The 15,510-nt window shown below is 49.0% G+C and overlaps 2 protein-coding genes across 9 annotated transcripts in view; both read left to right on the top strand.

Moving 5' to 3' along the window:
- Position 1: 1 nt before the first annotated feature.
- On the top strand, positions 2–3,833 carry MARVELD1 (MARVEL domain containing 1; the record flags this gene model as incomplete). The annotated part of the gene is made up of 2 exons (XM_040623767.1): positions 2–1,932; positions 2,906–3,833. A coding segment is annotated over one exon (426 nt), but the record flags the coding sequence as incomplete, so codon positions are not given.
- A 10,331-nt stretch (positions 3,834–14,164) lies between these two features.
- The window catches only part of ZFYVE27 (zinc finger FYVE-type containing 27), a 35,999-nt gene continuing 34,653 nt past the window's right edge, over positions 14,165–15,510 (top strand). For 7 of the 8 annotated variants that reach the window (XR_005833159.1, XR_005833160.1, XR_005833158.1 and 4 more), the window contains exon 1: positions 14,166–14,376. The gene's annotated coding sequence lies outside the window, so the exon portion shown is untranslated. Of the gene's footprint in view, positions 14,377–15,510 lie in introns of all 8 variants that reach the window. The other variant, XM_040624026.1, reaches the window with a different exon arrangement.

Below are 15,510 nucleotides of genomic sequence, written 5' to 3'. Positions count from 1 at the left end.
CGTGCTGCGGCTGCTGCAGCTGCTGGCCGGCGCCGCCTTCTGGATCACCATCGCCACGAGCCGGTACCAGGGCCCCGTGCACTTCGCGCTCTTCGTGTCCGTGCTCTTCTGGCTGCTCACCCTGGGCCTCTACTTCCTCACGCTGCTGGGCAAGCACGAGCTAGTGCCCGTGCTGGGTTCGCGCTGGCTCGTGGTCAACGTGGCGCACGACCTGCTGGCGGCCGCGCTCTACGGCGCCGCGACGGGCATCATGATCGCCCAGACGCAGAGCCACAGCTACTGCAACCTCAAGGATTACCAGATGGCCTGCGCCTACCACGCCTTCCTGGCGGCCGCCGTCTGCGGCGGCCTTTGCCTCGGCCTCTACCTGCTCTCGGCCCTCTACGGCTGCTGCCGCCGCTACCAGGGCGAGCAGGAGGTGGCGTGAGCCGCTGCGCCGCGGGGCGGGGGCCCTCCCGAGACCGGCGCCCGCGTCCTTCCTGCCGCCGCCGCCCCGCGCCCGTGCGCCCCGGCACCCACCCGTTGCCCTGCGCTCCCGCCCGCGCCCGGGCGCCCTGGCCCGCAGTTCCCGTCCGACTGCAGAGCCGCCGCCTGGAGTCCCGCCCGCCGCGCCGTCCGCGCCGTCTCCTGGGACCCGGGCAGGACCGCATCGAGGAGCGGGCCCCCACACACCCTGGCCGTCTGAGGCGAAACCTCGCGCTTCCTCGCCCCCTTCCGTGCCGAGAGCGAGACGTGGACAGGCGCCGCGTAGATCCGGGGGAGGCTCCCAATTGGAACCAGTCTTCTGGCTGCGCCACTGCCCCCTCCCTCCTGCCCCGCTGTCGGAAGAGCGCCCCCGGTTCCCTGGCCCCTCTTCCAGCTTTGAGTGCTGTGAAGGGCAGGCTCGTAGCCGCGGGCAGAGCTGAGGACAGGCCTCCACCGGTCTCAGGATGAGGGAAGAGTTTGTTTCAGCTCGGGATTGTGCTGGCATCCTGCGCGGTCGGTGCTCTGATGTTGGGGTGGGGCCCGTCTGCAAAGGTGTGGATGGATTGGAAAGGCCCGCGGGCTGCACTTTGCACGGTTGGAGTCTTCTCTCGCCTCTGCCTGCTCCGCCTTTGTCCTCCGGGTTCTAGGAGGCCAGGCCCAAACGCACACTAGTTTCCCTGGCCTCACCTTCCCAGCCTTCCTCTCACGGGCTTCTGCTCCACCACCCCCACCTACCAGTATCTTTTTGCATTAGGGATCCCATAGGACCCTGAAAGAATGTCAAGGAGAGCCCCACCCCTTGTTCTTGGGAAAGCCAAAATAAGATTAGAACCCGTTTACAGACTCCCAGTCCAGCACTGTTTACATTAAAGCAGTGGGTGTTCCCAGGAACCCTCTACCCTCTAAAAGAGGGTTTCAATGCCAAATGGGTTTGTCAAGGTGCTATCTCGCCTTCTTGGAGATTCACGATTCTCATTAGCATATCAAAGGCTCCGAGAAGTCCCGCTATAAAAGAAGCCCAAGTAGTTCAGTTTACAGTGTTAACTGCCTCTGGACCTGGACCAATTAGATTTTGCCACCTAAGACTTCCAAGCATCCCTGTGCTTGCTTGGCTGTCATTCATTTCTAAGGAATCCAGCCCACTGGCCATGGTGTGATTGAAGATCTGGGGTGCTCCTTCTCTTTCCCAGGGAATTTCCCTAGCAGAGGGAGGGCTTGCCTCTGGGGTAGAAGATAGCTGTCCCTGCCAGGCCCGTGAGAGACCTGGGAATTGGTGGACCTGAACATTCCTCTACATTGTTTAAAAAATGAAGTCAAGGTTATCCAGATGGTTTCCCAGTCAAAAGGAACATTGCCTATAAGAGATGCTGGCACTGACCATGAGCAACTGGCGAGAGTGGGTCTCACTCACCAAAGAGAGAAGAAAACTCCAAAGTTGGGGTGAACAGCTGGCCCAGCCTCTGTAAGGTAAGGTGCTTCTTGACTTTCTGGAGGGGTCATAGGCCTTTGAATAAAAAACACAGAGCCCCCTTTGCTAAAAGTTACGAGAGCAAGTTGGAGGGGTGACCAGCACAATGCCCAAAGACTTGTACCAATTCAGCCTTTTGCTACATCCTGCAAAGGTCTGCTCGTGGAAAAAGCTCAGCCCTGTCTGGATTAGAAACTGGAATAAGGGAGGCCAGAATGTGTTTTTGGGAGCATGTTTTTAAAGCTTAGGGAGAGAGGTTGAGGCTTTTCTGTTGTAGCTGTGAAGATCTGGGAGCTGCACGGTGTGGAGCACGAAAGCATGTCTGCGGGGCTGCTGTGTGCCTGGCACTGCTTGAAGCACTTAGACATATTTCCTTTATTCTTTGGCCTTATTGAGGTGAGTTGTGTTCTTATTCTCCTCTTCCCTAGGAGGCAGATGAGTCGCAGAGAGGTTAAGTGCCTTGTCTAGAGTCTGTCAGATGGTGTGACGGTGGAGCTAGGATCTGGACTCCGGCGGTTGGGCTTCCTCAGGACAGGGCTGTACCCCCTAGTGTACATGTTAGAGACTCTTCATGTGGCCACTTTAAAAAATGTCATGGTACAATACGCATAGCATAAAATTGACCGTTCAACCATTTTAAAGCATACGGTGTGCTGGCCTTAAGTAGGTTCACGCTGGTGTACAGCTATCACCATCATCCAGCTCCAGAACGTTTTTCATCTTGCAAGACTGAAACTCTGTACCTGTTAAAATTGTGGTTATTTTTGTTGTTGTCAATACTGTTATTTTCTCCTTCGGGAAATCCTAGAACACTGAGCCCTTCACTGTCCCGTTTAGCCTGGAGTCCTGCTGCCTTCCTCCACCTGTTCTTTCAGCCCCCCCCACTCATGCCGGCCAGAGCCTGGGGCTGGCCTTTGCTGGGGTCCTTGGAAGTGCTTCGGATGGCCCGTGACTTTGGTTCTTCTGTTGCAGGTTTCCATGTTGCTGAAGCCATGGACATTCCCGTAGCGGTCATGCTGACCTCTCCCAGGGCTCCCTTCTCTTGGCAGGGGACACCATTCTGGGCTGGGCCAACAGAGGGCTGGAGAGTGGGGAGAGTGGATGACCTCTGCCTGGCAGCTTCCCTTCAACATTGTCCAGTGGAAGATCCAAGATGCATGAAGATTCATTTTACCTTAACATGAGAAATTCCGATTCTCCTTGTGCTGTGACTCGGGCCCAAGATTCCAGACCCCTGGAACTGACCTGTGCACCTCCGTGCCCTAAACAGTGGGTTTTGGCTCCAAGTTTTGTTCCTTTTCTCTTTTTTCAAATCACCATGGAAGTTGCATCCTCAGCTCAGAACCAGCTCCCTGAGGATCTCTTCTTAGCCCCCCAGCTCATGGTGCTCTGTCTGTGGTCAGGGACCTTACTCAGGAGTAGACATCTCCTTGACCTTCATGGTACCTTTTCCATCCAGATGTGCCTGAAACATTCCAGAGCTCACTGGCTCTTCTAGATGTGCCTTCCTGCTTGGCCTCCAGCTGCTTCTCCAGATGTGAGAAGGACGTGTAAAGCAGCCCCCACAGCCATCCCCTCCTCCCCCTGAGACCTTATACCATAGGAATGGCCACCTGACCTACCCCAGAATTTTTTAATACTGGAGGCAGCCTCATTGGCCTCCCTCATTAGACTACAGGACTCAGTCCAGCTTGAGACCATTGTGGACTCCAACCAGTCCAAAAGCCTAGGACCACTTGCAGATCCAAGAGAGGATTTTTCTAGTGTTCTACAAAGGCCAGAAGAGACGGTGGGAGTGGGAGGGGTGTGGGCCAGTAGCGAGAGGGGACCAATGTGCCTCATTTAATAGTTTAGTGGTGATTACCAATTTGCTTTTTGGAATAAAGTTTGGTTTGTCTGATGTTGGTGTATATGTCTTCTCTCCCAGCCCCCTGCAGTAAGCCTACGTACTGCGTCCTCCCAGCTTCCCTCCATCCTCTTCTGGTTTCCTGGGAGGGGAAGAAAAATGAGTTCACAGGTTTTCAGTGCATTAGGGCAGGACACAGGAAGCGGGGGGGGGGGGGGAGCGGTGTGCCCCTGCCAAAAGCTGGTGGGAATTCCAGAGGCTTCTAGCCCAGGTCTCAATGACCCTTCTGTTTTTGGAGGCTCCACTTCCTGATGGGCAGGCACAGAATGACTATGATTATGGAGCCAAAGGGTCCTGTTATAGTCCGACTCCCTTATTTTGCAGAAAGAGAAATGAACCCCAGGGAGGAGTGGCGACTTGCCTGGTGTCACAGAGCTGAGTGGGGGCTGAATGGGGTCTCCTGGGGCTCAGGCTCCAAGGCAGACTATGGCGCCTGCTCTGGTGCCACCTCCTGGACACACCCCACCTGGTCCCCCCCACCCCATTTCCAGCCCCAGTGTGATGAATAAGGGACTTTGGCAAGGGCGGGAAAGCAGAGTTAGCCGGCTCCCTTGCCAGCTCCTCCCTCCTGTGACCCAAACCTGAAGTCTGCAGCCAGAACATAGGATTCTACGGGCAGATCTCAGAACTCACTTAGAACAGCTCCAGGCGGGGATCGGATGCTGGGTGTATTCCACACCCACCCTCTTCCAAAGCGCTCTCCTCAGCACAATAAACACACACACACACACACACACACACACACACACACACCCTCCTCTTCATGGTTTGGATTTCCAGGATGGAGGAAAATGCCAAGGACCCTCCCTTGAGTTCCCCTCTTCCCTCTGTGTCTATTCATGAATTTTGCACAGAATAAAAAGTGGCCTCCCTTTGTGCAAAGGCTGGTAAGCCCCTGGCTGTCGTAGCTCTGTGGAGAGTTTTACAACTGAAAATATGCTTCTACTTCATGACCTTCTTTGATCCAGTTAACAGTCTTAATGGTTGGCACTGTCACCCCCATTTAGTAGGGGAAATAGAGCCTCAGGGAGGAGAAGGGCCTTGTACCTGGTCACACAGCTGGCTAGCGGCAGGACTGGGACTGGAAGGCAGATGTTCTCTCACCACCCTTGGCACCTGGTAAGTCCTCGTGGTCCTCGGGCAGGCTCTGGGGTTCGGGTGGAGTTTGGTTTTCGTTCCTGCAGATCAGGTGCTCAGGACTGGTCCAATCTGACATTTCGTGTTTAATGCTGGAGGCACTTGGAAGTAAGACACGGCTCTTCAGGGACATGGTTGGGTCTGGGGAATCTGAAGGATTTGCTGTTTTATGTCGATTATTTCTCCTGCTTTTCTAAGGATGGGGGTGCGGTGGTCAGTGGTGAGAAAGGAAAGCTAATAAAGCTACATTTGCAGGGATGAAAGGAAAGAGGGACGTGAGAGAGAAAGGCCTGGTTAGCACTATTTATTCATGTTTGTATTATTTTGTTTGTTACAGTAGTTATTTGTTAAATAAAATACCAATATATATATCCATTAAAATATAATAGCAATATACGCCCATTTAAAAAATTAAACTGTACAGAAGGGTACAAAGTAAAAAGAGATGCCATTCAATAATCTTAATCTCAAACGCTAGAGATAAACCATCGCTAACTGTTAACTCTCCTTTTTTTTTTTTAAAGGATTTTATTCATTCATTTGAGAGAGAGCGAGCTTGAGCAGGGGGAGGGGCAGAGGAAGAAGCAGACTCCCTGCTCCCCTCCCCAGCAGGGAGCCTGATGTGGGGCTTGATCCCAGGACCTGGAGATCATGACCTGAGCTGAAGGCAGAGGCTTAACCACTGGAGCCACCCAGGTGCCCCCTAACGCTCCTTCTGGAATTTTTATAACTAATCAAACATACACGGCTATGCGCACATATATAATTAGACTCTTTTACAACGTGCTCTTTAAAATTAGTGATAATACAGTTCTAACCCTTTCTAAAGGTCCACGTAAATAGCTGGGGGCTGCAAGAATTTTGTGTACTTTCTGGAACGTTATAACTTTCCCACATTGGTTAACTTTGTCACTCCCTTGGCTGCTTCCTGTAGAAATCTTAGTAAAACCCTTCAAAGGGGGTGGGTCATTTTTTTTTTTTTTTTTACAGATAGTAAATAGAGGCTTCAGAGGGGAAGGGAAGTGGCTCTCTGTACCTCCACCCCGCCAAGAGTAGCAGGGATCGGAGGGAGCAGTGGGTGGCTGTACTCTACTTCATAGCCAGTCTTGGGGGAGAGGAACGCCAGGGACCAGTGGTGGCAGCTGAAAAGAAGTGAGGAGGGCCTGAGGCTCTCTGGACCCTGTACGGCAAGGGAGAGGTATGCTGAGGTGGCCAGAACCCGAAGGAGAGCACAGGGCATAGCCAGAGGGAGGGTGTGGACCACCCCCAGCAACCTCAGCCTGTGGAAATTCCAGCCAGGCTCCTAATCGGAAAGCCCTTTTGCCCTCCCTGTTCCATGACCCGATTGCTGCTGAACTGCATGGCTGTTTGGGATCTGGCTGGCACCGGGGCTGTGACATTCCTTCGTCAGCACTGAGGTGAGGGCAAGCTCCCAGAGGCAGGTCCTCCAGGTTCCGCTCTGTATCTCCCACAGATGATGGAATGCAGGTTCTCCTTGCTGCCATCTCCAGGAGCCCTGAAGGGGGCGCTCTGATGCCCCAGGTGTAAGGCCCTTCTGAGTCAAGGTTGGCAAGAGAGGAGAAAGGGAACTAACTTTCTGAAGTGTCTCCAGTGAGTCAAGAACAAGTCTGAGGATGCCTTACATAATAACAGGGCTTGTCATCCTCACAAGCCCATGAAGTGTTAAATATCCCCATCTGCTAGACCTGGAGACAGGCTCAGAAGGGTAAACTGATTTCCCCAGGTCACTTAAGTGACAGAAACAAGATTCAAACTCAAGTGTGTGCTCCCATGCCATGCTGTTTCAGCAGACAAGCTGTTTCTCCCAGCCGTCCAAAGACCCCACCGAGAGCAACGCTGGGTTTTCTAACAGCTATGTTTTGAGCTAAAGCCGGAAGGAAAGACTGTGAAGAAAGTGATATCATTACAAGTCTGAATTATGTCAGCTACTCACTTCTCGGTTTACAGCGAAGTTCGGTTTCACCATCTCACTGCGCTGAAGCCACTCTCCTGGTTCCTAGAGACAGTGTCTCTGTCTGCCTGATGTCAGGACTCAGAGTGTCCCTCCACTCAGGCCTGCCTCCTCCTGAGACCTCGTGCCATAGGTATGGCCACCTGACCTGATCCCAAACTTGGATACGGAGCCCTCTGCCTTTTGAAATCTTGTTCTGTTCTCTGTGCTGGCTCTTTCTGTGTCCCCTCAACGGTTAATGTGACTGGCTCTAATTTTGAGGTAAGCTCAGCCTGCGACGTCACAAGCGAGGCCAATCTCTTCTTAGTTATCTGTTCTTTGGCAACTTACTAAAGCTCTTCATCTGTTTCATCGCTCCCTAAACGGGGTTAATGCTAGTGGCCGCCTCCCTGGTCCCTGGTCCCTGGTCCCTGCCCACCGCAGAGTTCCGGGCAACCCGTCCCTGCTGGCCGGCTCCCAGCCGGGTAGTGCTGTTGGGAGGACCTCAGGTAATGTTCGTGGAGTGCGGACCTGAGCCTCAGCACGTGCTCGTAAACGTTACTCCCCTTCTCCCCGACTCCACCTGGCTCTCTTCCGCCTGAGGACTGACACTCTCACCAGCCCCGATGGGTTGATCCCTCTATTTTCTGTTTGTGGTCCGAGCTGAGCTTTCTTGAACGATAGAACAGAAGTGTTAAAAATTACTGTTAGAATAAAGAGGTCAGATCCTCTTTTCTCCAGAGTCCAAGGTCCTTCTCTGCCTTCCTTTTTATTCCCTGGAGCCTGCTCTGTGCTCCCAGCAGTACCCCCGCCTGCCTCCTTTCAGCCTGGAGGGGGGACGCCCTGTTCTCCTCTTGTTTCTTGAGGTTCCAGCCCATCTCGAGAGAGATGAACTGACCGAGGATTCTCAGGTGTCAGTAGTGAGATGTTCACAGACTCCCCTCATTATGTGTTTGCAGGCTCCTCCGTGACTGCACTCAAATCAGAAGTTGTCCAGGCACAGGGGCGGGCGGGGTGTGCGGGGTTTCTGAGTCGCTGGCTTCCCTCGCTGTTTTGTATCTGGGCATTTCACAACGTGTCTTTCCTCACTTCCCTGCTAAACTGTAAACTCTGTTGTATTTATCAGCTTGTCACCTTCTCCTCCCAGCCACCCCTACAAACTACTGAACTCGCAGGGTTTGTTTTTTGAGTTAAAATGATGAACTACCAGGGTGCCTGGCTGACTCAGTCGGTAGAGCATGTGACTCTTGAACTTGGGGTTGTAAGTTCAAGCTCCATGTTGGGTGGAGAGGTTACTTCAAAATAAAAATCTTAAAAAAAAAAAAGAATTACCTCAGTGATTTTTTTTTTTTAACCTCAGTGTTCTTAACATAGATCCCAGAAGACCAAGGTGAATGGAATCTTTTTGCAGTGACCGTGATAGTGATGATAATAATATTGTTAATGGCATTAATAGTAATAAAGATTACACAATGTCTCTGTATTCTTGTATTCATAGTTTGCGCAATATTTTGACATCTCTTTCATTCCATCCTTACATGAACAGGTGAACAGTTCAGATAATAAGAGCATTTTGTAGATGACGCTCAGAAGGGTGAAGTGTTTGCCTAGGTGTTTTTTTGTTTTTAGAGAGAGTGCAAGCGCTAACGAGGTGGGGGAGGGGGCAGAGAGAGAATCTTAAGCAGGCTCCTTGCCCAGCACGGAGCCCAACACGGGGCTCGATCTCGTGACCCTGAGATCATGACCTGAGCTGAAATCAAGAGTCGGAAGCTTAACCAACGGAGCCACCCAGGCGCCCCTAGATATTTCTTTTTTTAAACAGATTTATTAGGATATACTTAATGTACATTAACCTGCATATAGTTTCAATGTACACTTTGATCAGTTTTGACATATGTATACATTCATGAACCCATCACCACGATTAAGACAGTAAATGTATCCATAATGACCAAAAGCTCCCTCGTTCCACTTGGTAATTTCTTCTTAACTCCCCCACCCCCGAGCAACCATTGATCTGCTTTCTGTGACCAGAGATTAGTTTATAATTCTAATACATATGTATGGTATATGCTTTTTTTTCCGGGGTGAGGGGAGGTATGTGGCTTCTTTTATAAATTATTTTGAGATTCAGTCATGCTACTATGGTAATAATAGTTTGTTCATTACTATCACTGCGTATTATCCCGTTATAATCTGTTTATCCATTCACCTGTTGATGGGCGTTTGTATTGCTTCAGGTTTTTGGTTATTGCAAATAAAGCTGCTGTGAACATTCAGGTACAAATCTTTGTGTGGACATATGCTTTCATTTCTCTTGCATAAATAGCTAGCAGTAGAAGGGTTCAGTTGTGTGGTAGGTGTATTTGTATTATTTTTAAGTTGGCCATATTCCAGATGATATTTGGTGTGTGTGTGTGTGTGTGTGTGTGTGCGCTATTACTTGGCACTTGTATCAGTGATGGTAATTCTGGACTCACAGAATAAATTGGGAAGTTTGCCATCTTGTTCTGTTTGGAATAGTTTAACAGATCATTTTATTGATGGGTTGGATAAAAATTGACTACAAAAGAATCTGGGCCTGATGCCATTCAGGAAATTTGTTAATCCTTTCAGTTTCCTAAATGATAGTTGGTCTTTTCAGGTTTTTGGTGGGTCACCTACAGCAGTCCACTGGTGGCATATTTATTCCAGCAGCTCCCATCTAATTCTCCAATTTAGAATTAGGGCTTTTTTTTTCTTTTTCTTTTTAAAGTAATGTCTAAGCCCAACGTGGAGCTCAGACTCATAACGCTGAGATCGAGAGTCCCACGCTCTACTGAAGGGGGCAGCCAGGTGTTCCTAGAATTAGAACCTTTTTTTAAAAAAACATTTAAAAATTTTAAATTCAATTAATTAACATATAGTGTTTTATTGGTTTCAGAGGTACAGGTCTGTGATTCATCAGTCTTATATAATACCCAGTGCTCATTACACCACATGCCCTCCTTAATGTCCATCACCCAGGTGCCCCATCCCTCCACCACCCTGAACTAGAACCTTTTGAAGAAAGAATTTTGGGCTATTCATTGCTGTATTCCCCTGAAAGGCACATAATAAATCGTCGTTCAGTGGAATGAATGAATATTGATGTTTATCTGCTATAACAAACACTCTCCAACAATTCGGTACGTTAATTTAATAAAAATCTCTTTGTTATTCACATACAAATCTGTTTCTTCCTCATATAACTGTCCATTGTGGATATCCCAGGTCAGTGGGCGCCTTTCCACTGTGATGATTCAGGGACTCAGGCTCCTTCCAACTTGTGGCCTGGCCATTCCCTCTGCATTGAGCTGGCATTTGGGAGAAGAGAGGAAGGAGGAGGTTTCTGATTTTTAAATGTCTCGATCTAGAAGTGACACTCATTGCTTCCACTTACTTCCTTTGGAGAGTCACATGAGCCGATCTATATGCAAGGGGAACATAGCTCCTGGCTGGGCATCTGCTGCCCAGCTGGACTCTCTACCATGAAGGGGCGACGAGACTTTTGGTGGACAGTTAATTGTCTCTTTCACAGGAGGCCACAAGGTTTTACTGCTGAATTTTCACTGTTTTGCTCTGTGAGGCTTTTTTTGTGCCTGTGTTTGATGAATGGTTGTTTTCATGGCTGCCAAGAGCTATTGAGTCAGAATGTAACTGCGGACATCCATTTCCTTGCTGTGTTTGTCTGACAGCTCACTGCCTCACAGCCGGGAAACTCATTACTCAAGAGTACTTCTTTCCCAGGTACAAGAACATAAAGATGTATTTATTGAACTCTTTTCAGAGCAATGGCAGTGAGCTATTAATCAAAACTATACTCAAATATTAAGGGTAAATACTAGAGAAAATGCAAATATTAAAGACAGTCTAAAAATATATACCGGTCAAATATTTATTTATTCATTCACTTTTTAATGGAAACATAATTCATGTAACACAAAATTTCATACAATGTAACATAAAAAGTCTCAGTTTTAAAATGTGTAATTCAGTGGTTATAGTATATTCACAAAGTTGTGCAACCATCACCACTATCCAATTCCAGAATATTTCTTTCCATCATTCCAACAAGAACCCCTGACCTGTTAGAAGTCACTCCCTGTTCCTGCCCTTCCTCCCGGCCCCCAGTGCCCGGCAACCACTGATCTACTCTCTGTCTGTACAGATTCGTCTGTTCTGGACATTTTGAATAAACAGATTAATACAATATGTGGCCTTTTGTGTTAGTTTCTTTTACGTGGCATATTGTTTTCAAAGTTCATCCGTGTTGTAGCATGTGTGAGTACTTCATTTCTTTTTATGGCTGATGAATATTTCATTGAATGGATATATTACACTTTGCTTATCCATTCTTTCATTAAAACATCTCTAATTGTGGCAAAAGACACATAACATAAAATTTACCATCTTAACCATTTTTGAAGTGTGCAGTTGTGTGGTGTTAAAGTATGTTCCCATTGTTGTGCAACCATCTCTGGGACACTTCTCATCTTGCAGAATTGACAATCTGTTTCCGTTAAACAATAACCCCCCACTCGCCCCTGCCTCCACCGCTGCCATCGACTATTCCACTTTCTGTCTCTATGACTTTGACTACTCTAGGTACCTCATTGAAGTGGAATGGTATAATAATGGTTGTTTTGTGACTGGCTTAGTTCACTCTGCATTCATGTCCTCAAGGTTCATTCATGTTGTGGCACGTGTCAGAAGTTTCCTGCTTTGTAAGGCTGGATAGTTTATTGTATGTATATACCACATTTTATTTATCTATTCATTCATTAATGGAAACTTGGGTTGCTTCCACATTTTTGGCTATTGTGAGTAATGCTGCTATAAACATGGATGGATAAATATCTCTTTGAGACCAGGCTTTCAGTTCTTTTGGGTATATACCCAGAAGTGGCGTTGCTGGATCATACAATAATTCTGTATATAATTTTTTTGAAGATATGACATACTGTTTCCCTTACAGGATGCATTATTTACATTCCCACATTATTTACATGCACAAGGGGTCCAGTTCCTCTATATCCTCACCAATTCTTGTTGTTTTCTGTTTTATTCATTTATTTAAAAATAAGCATTCATCGAATATTTACTATGCCAAACTCTATACTTGGCAGAAACTGGGGCTGCCAAGATTGTTAAGTTGCAGTCTCCCTGCTCTCAGGAACAAAGGGAGATTCTAGAGATAGGTTGAAATGCAAGGTAATAGGTGCTTAATAGAATCAGAGCTTTGTGTAAACACAGAGGAGGAAATGAGGAATTATTTGGGGAAAACTTCATAAAGGACTTGACATTCAAGCTGGATGTTGCAAGGTGTGTGGGAGGAGTTCAGGTGGAGGAGGAAGGGTATTCTAAGCCCACAGAGCTGCACCTAGCAGTTAGCCTCCAAGATGGACTCCAGGTTGGCCCCATTGACTATCCCCTGGTAGTCATGCTCTTGTATAAACCTCCCACTATACATTGGGACATTGAATAGTTCTGACCTGTAAAACCAATAGGATATAGTGAAAATGATAGTGTGTGACTTCTGAGGATATATCATAGGAGATCTTGTTGTTTCCTCTTGGATTTCTTGCTCTGGAGGAAGTTGGCCACCATGTCAAGAGGACACTAGAGATGCCTTCTGGAGAATGCCAGGTGAAGAGGAACTGAAACCTCCTCCCAGCCTATCAGAAGAATGCCAGCATCAATTTGTCTGCTGTGTGAGGAAGCCACTGTGCAAGCCAATCCTCTAGCCCCATTAAGCCTTCAGATGATGGCAGCCGTGGCCAACAGCTGACTGCAATCTCAGGAAAGTTGGAGCCAAAGCCGCCCACGAAGCTGCTCTCCATTTCCTGACCAAAACCACCCCAAAGCCAAAAAGCAATGTGAGAAAATATAAATTTATTATTGTTTTAATCCATTAAGTTTTGAAATAATTTGTTACACAGAAAGAAATAATGAATACAGCTCGAAGCGTGACAAAATCTGGTATGTGGTGAAAATGGTGGCAGGAGAGACCACAGACAGAAACTCCCAAGCGAAAGGCCGCTCGCCCAAGGTTTGTGTAAGAGTGGGTGAGGGAGCCATCTGGTGGAGGTAGGTGTGCTTGGACCTTGTTTTCTCTTACCACTCCTATTTTCCAGCTTCTACCCAGCATTTCCCACTAGTATTTCTCCAAGGGCCACAGTGAGATTTAGGAGTCAGTCATGTGGGCCATACACACCCTCGCTTAGAGATGCAAAGACTACCCTCTGGAAAATGTCAAGTTATTAGTTATCCTCTTTTACTATTTTATTTTCTCCTTCAGTCTCGTTCACTGATTCAGGGGCACTAGGATTTGAGGCAAAGAATGAAGACTCAGAATGCTGGAGAAGGGAAAGAAGGAACTGGGAGAACTTCGTTATACAAAATTCAGAGTTAGACTCCCAAAAGCAGAGTCCAGTTGACCAGTGTCTAGTAACCAGGGGAAGACTTTGTTCATTGCTATTGGCCATGACTGTTGTCCCTTTCTGGTCTTTAGAGCCTTCTTATATCCTCCAGTGTTCCCCCCCGGAATAATGTCTAGTTCTTGAATAATATCTCTCAATTGCGGAGCTGCCAGAAGAGAGAACCAATAACACTACTGGCCCAGCAAGCATGAGGCCAGTGGTCCAGGCCCACCCAACGAGGAATTGCAAAGTAACCAATATTTACGTTTGGAAGAAATTACTGATTTACTTAACTATTCAAGTTGTTAAGATATTAAAGAAAAAAAATCTTTCTATACTTCTAGACTCATCCTAAAGGCGGAGAGGCAGAGTCCAGCAGACAAGCCTGGCCCAGCCACAAAGCCAGGCCCATTCCTCTGAGAAGTAGGAGGATTTCTGAATATAGCTTAGTGGTCGGTGTGGGGATTCGGATCTGTCTACATTCCAACTGTTTGGAGGGGTAAGTGATAACTTCCACCTGGGACAATCAGAGAAGGGGTACAGATATTCGACCCCTGCTTAGACCAGTGGGTTGGATTTGGACCAAAGCGGCGAGACGCGCAGTCGTAAACTTCGCGCTCCCGGGCCTCCGCAGTATTTCGCGAATCGCGGTCACTGAGGGACCCAGTTGAATCTGGGTGGGGCTAACCGAGGAAAGACGCGCAGGCGCAATGCTGACGAGGGCGCTCACCTGTGCTAGATCGGGCGGAGCTAAACGCTGGAGCGGGAGGCGGGGCGGGCGTGATGACGTCATGGACACGCCGCCGCAGAGCAATTCGCGTCCCGGAAGCGGCGGCGGCGGCGGCGGCGGGAGAGGTGGAGGAGGCTCTCCGGTTTGCGATTTCAGAGAGGTCCTTGAAAGAGGCGCGTCCTCGGGGTGGGGCGGGCCTGAGGAAACGCTCCGGGGCCTGGTGGCCCTTCCAGTGCTCCCTGGCCGTCCCCGCCCCTCCCCCACCAACCCAGCGACCGGGTAGGTGACGTGCCCCCCCAGCCCCATCTTCGGGTCTCTGCCGACTGTGCGGAGTTGGGTGCCTGGACGTCTCGGGGCCGCCACCTGCTGGCCCAGCGACTTTGGGCGTGGCCTTCCCTGGTCTGGGCAGCAGGGCCCGAAGGGACTGCGTGGGCTGCAGAGGTGGTCCAGGCCTCTGCCAGCGCTGACCAGCTTCACCCCCTACAGGGCTTTTTGCCTTGCATCCTCCCTGAGTCCTTTAGTCCGAGCTCCGCCTGTGGGTATTTGGGGCTCCCAGTGGCCCCCTGGTCACATCCCCACCCCAATCCCCGTCAGATCGCGGTCCATTGCGAGGAACTGGCTTATGTTGCTGTGCGTCAAGGTTCCGCCCGTTCCGTCCCCTCCTTTTTTTTTTTTTTTTTAGGGTTTGGGGTAGGACTTTGAAATTAGGGAAGAGGGTGAGGGTCTCTCGGAGAGGGGAGATGGGAACGGGGCCTTATGGAACGAGGTGGCTGCCCCTTGGGGTTCAAGGGAAAAGGAAGGGTAATGGGTAGGAATGGTCCAGGAAGTTGTTGGGAACAGAAAGAAAGAAGCGTTAGAAAATGGGGCGGGGCAGGAGAAAGCATGGTAGTCCTAGAGGATGGACAGTTCGTTCACTCATTCAGTGAGCATTAATTAACCTTCCACTGTGTACAGAAGCAGTGGTAAATGGAAGACAGAGTTTTTGACCTGGTGGAGCTCAAGTTAAGAAGCACAGACCAGCAAGGAAGCAGGGAGCTTCACTTTGGTGTGATAAATGCTGTTAGGGCAAGTACTTGATCCATTGGGATTAAGGGGGACTGTCTCCCAATCCAGACTGGGGACGTTGGCAAAGACCTCTCGGATCAAGGAGCAATGTTTCAGCCTTTATCTGAAGGATGAGTAGGAATTAACCAGGTCAAGAGTGGGTGAAAAATACTCCAGATCATCATTTCTTTTTAGACATCAGGCTGCCTCTTCCTAGCAGCCATGTGTGCTTGGTCTTTATGGTGTATACTCTTGATGGGTCTGTGGGGAAAAGAACATTAGATGGAGAGTCAGAAGAGCAGGATTTTATATGTGGGCGATTCACTTCACCCTGCTGAACGTGTTTCCTCTCTGTGAAGTGGTATTCTA

This window comes from Ursus maritimus, unplaced genomic scaffold, assembly GCF_017311325.1.
Source record: "Ursus maritimus isolate PB19 unplaced genomic scaffold, ASM1731132v1 scaffold_7, whole genome shotgun sequence".
NCBI lineage: Eukaryota > Metazoa > Chordata > Mammalia > Carnivora > Ursidae > Ursus > Ursus maritimus.
Note: the sequence above shows the minus strand (reverse complement) of the source record. Positions and strands in the feature narration are given on the sequence as shown.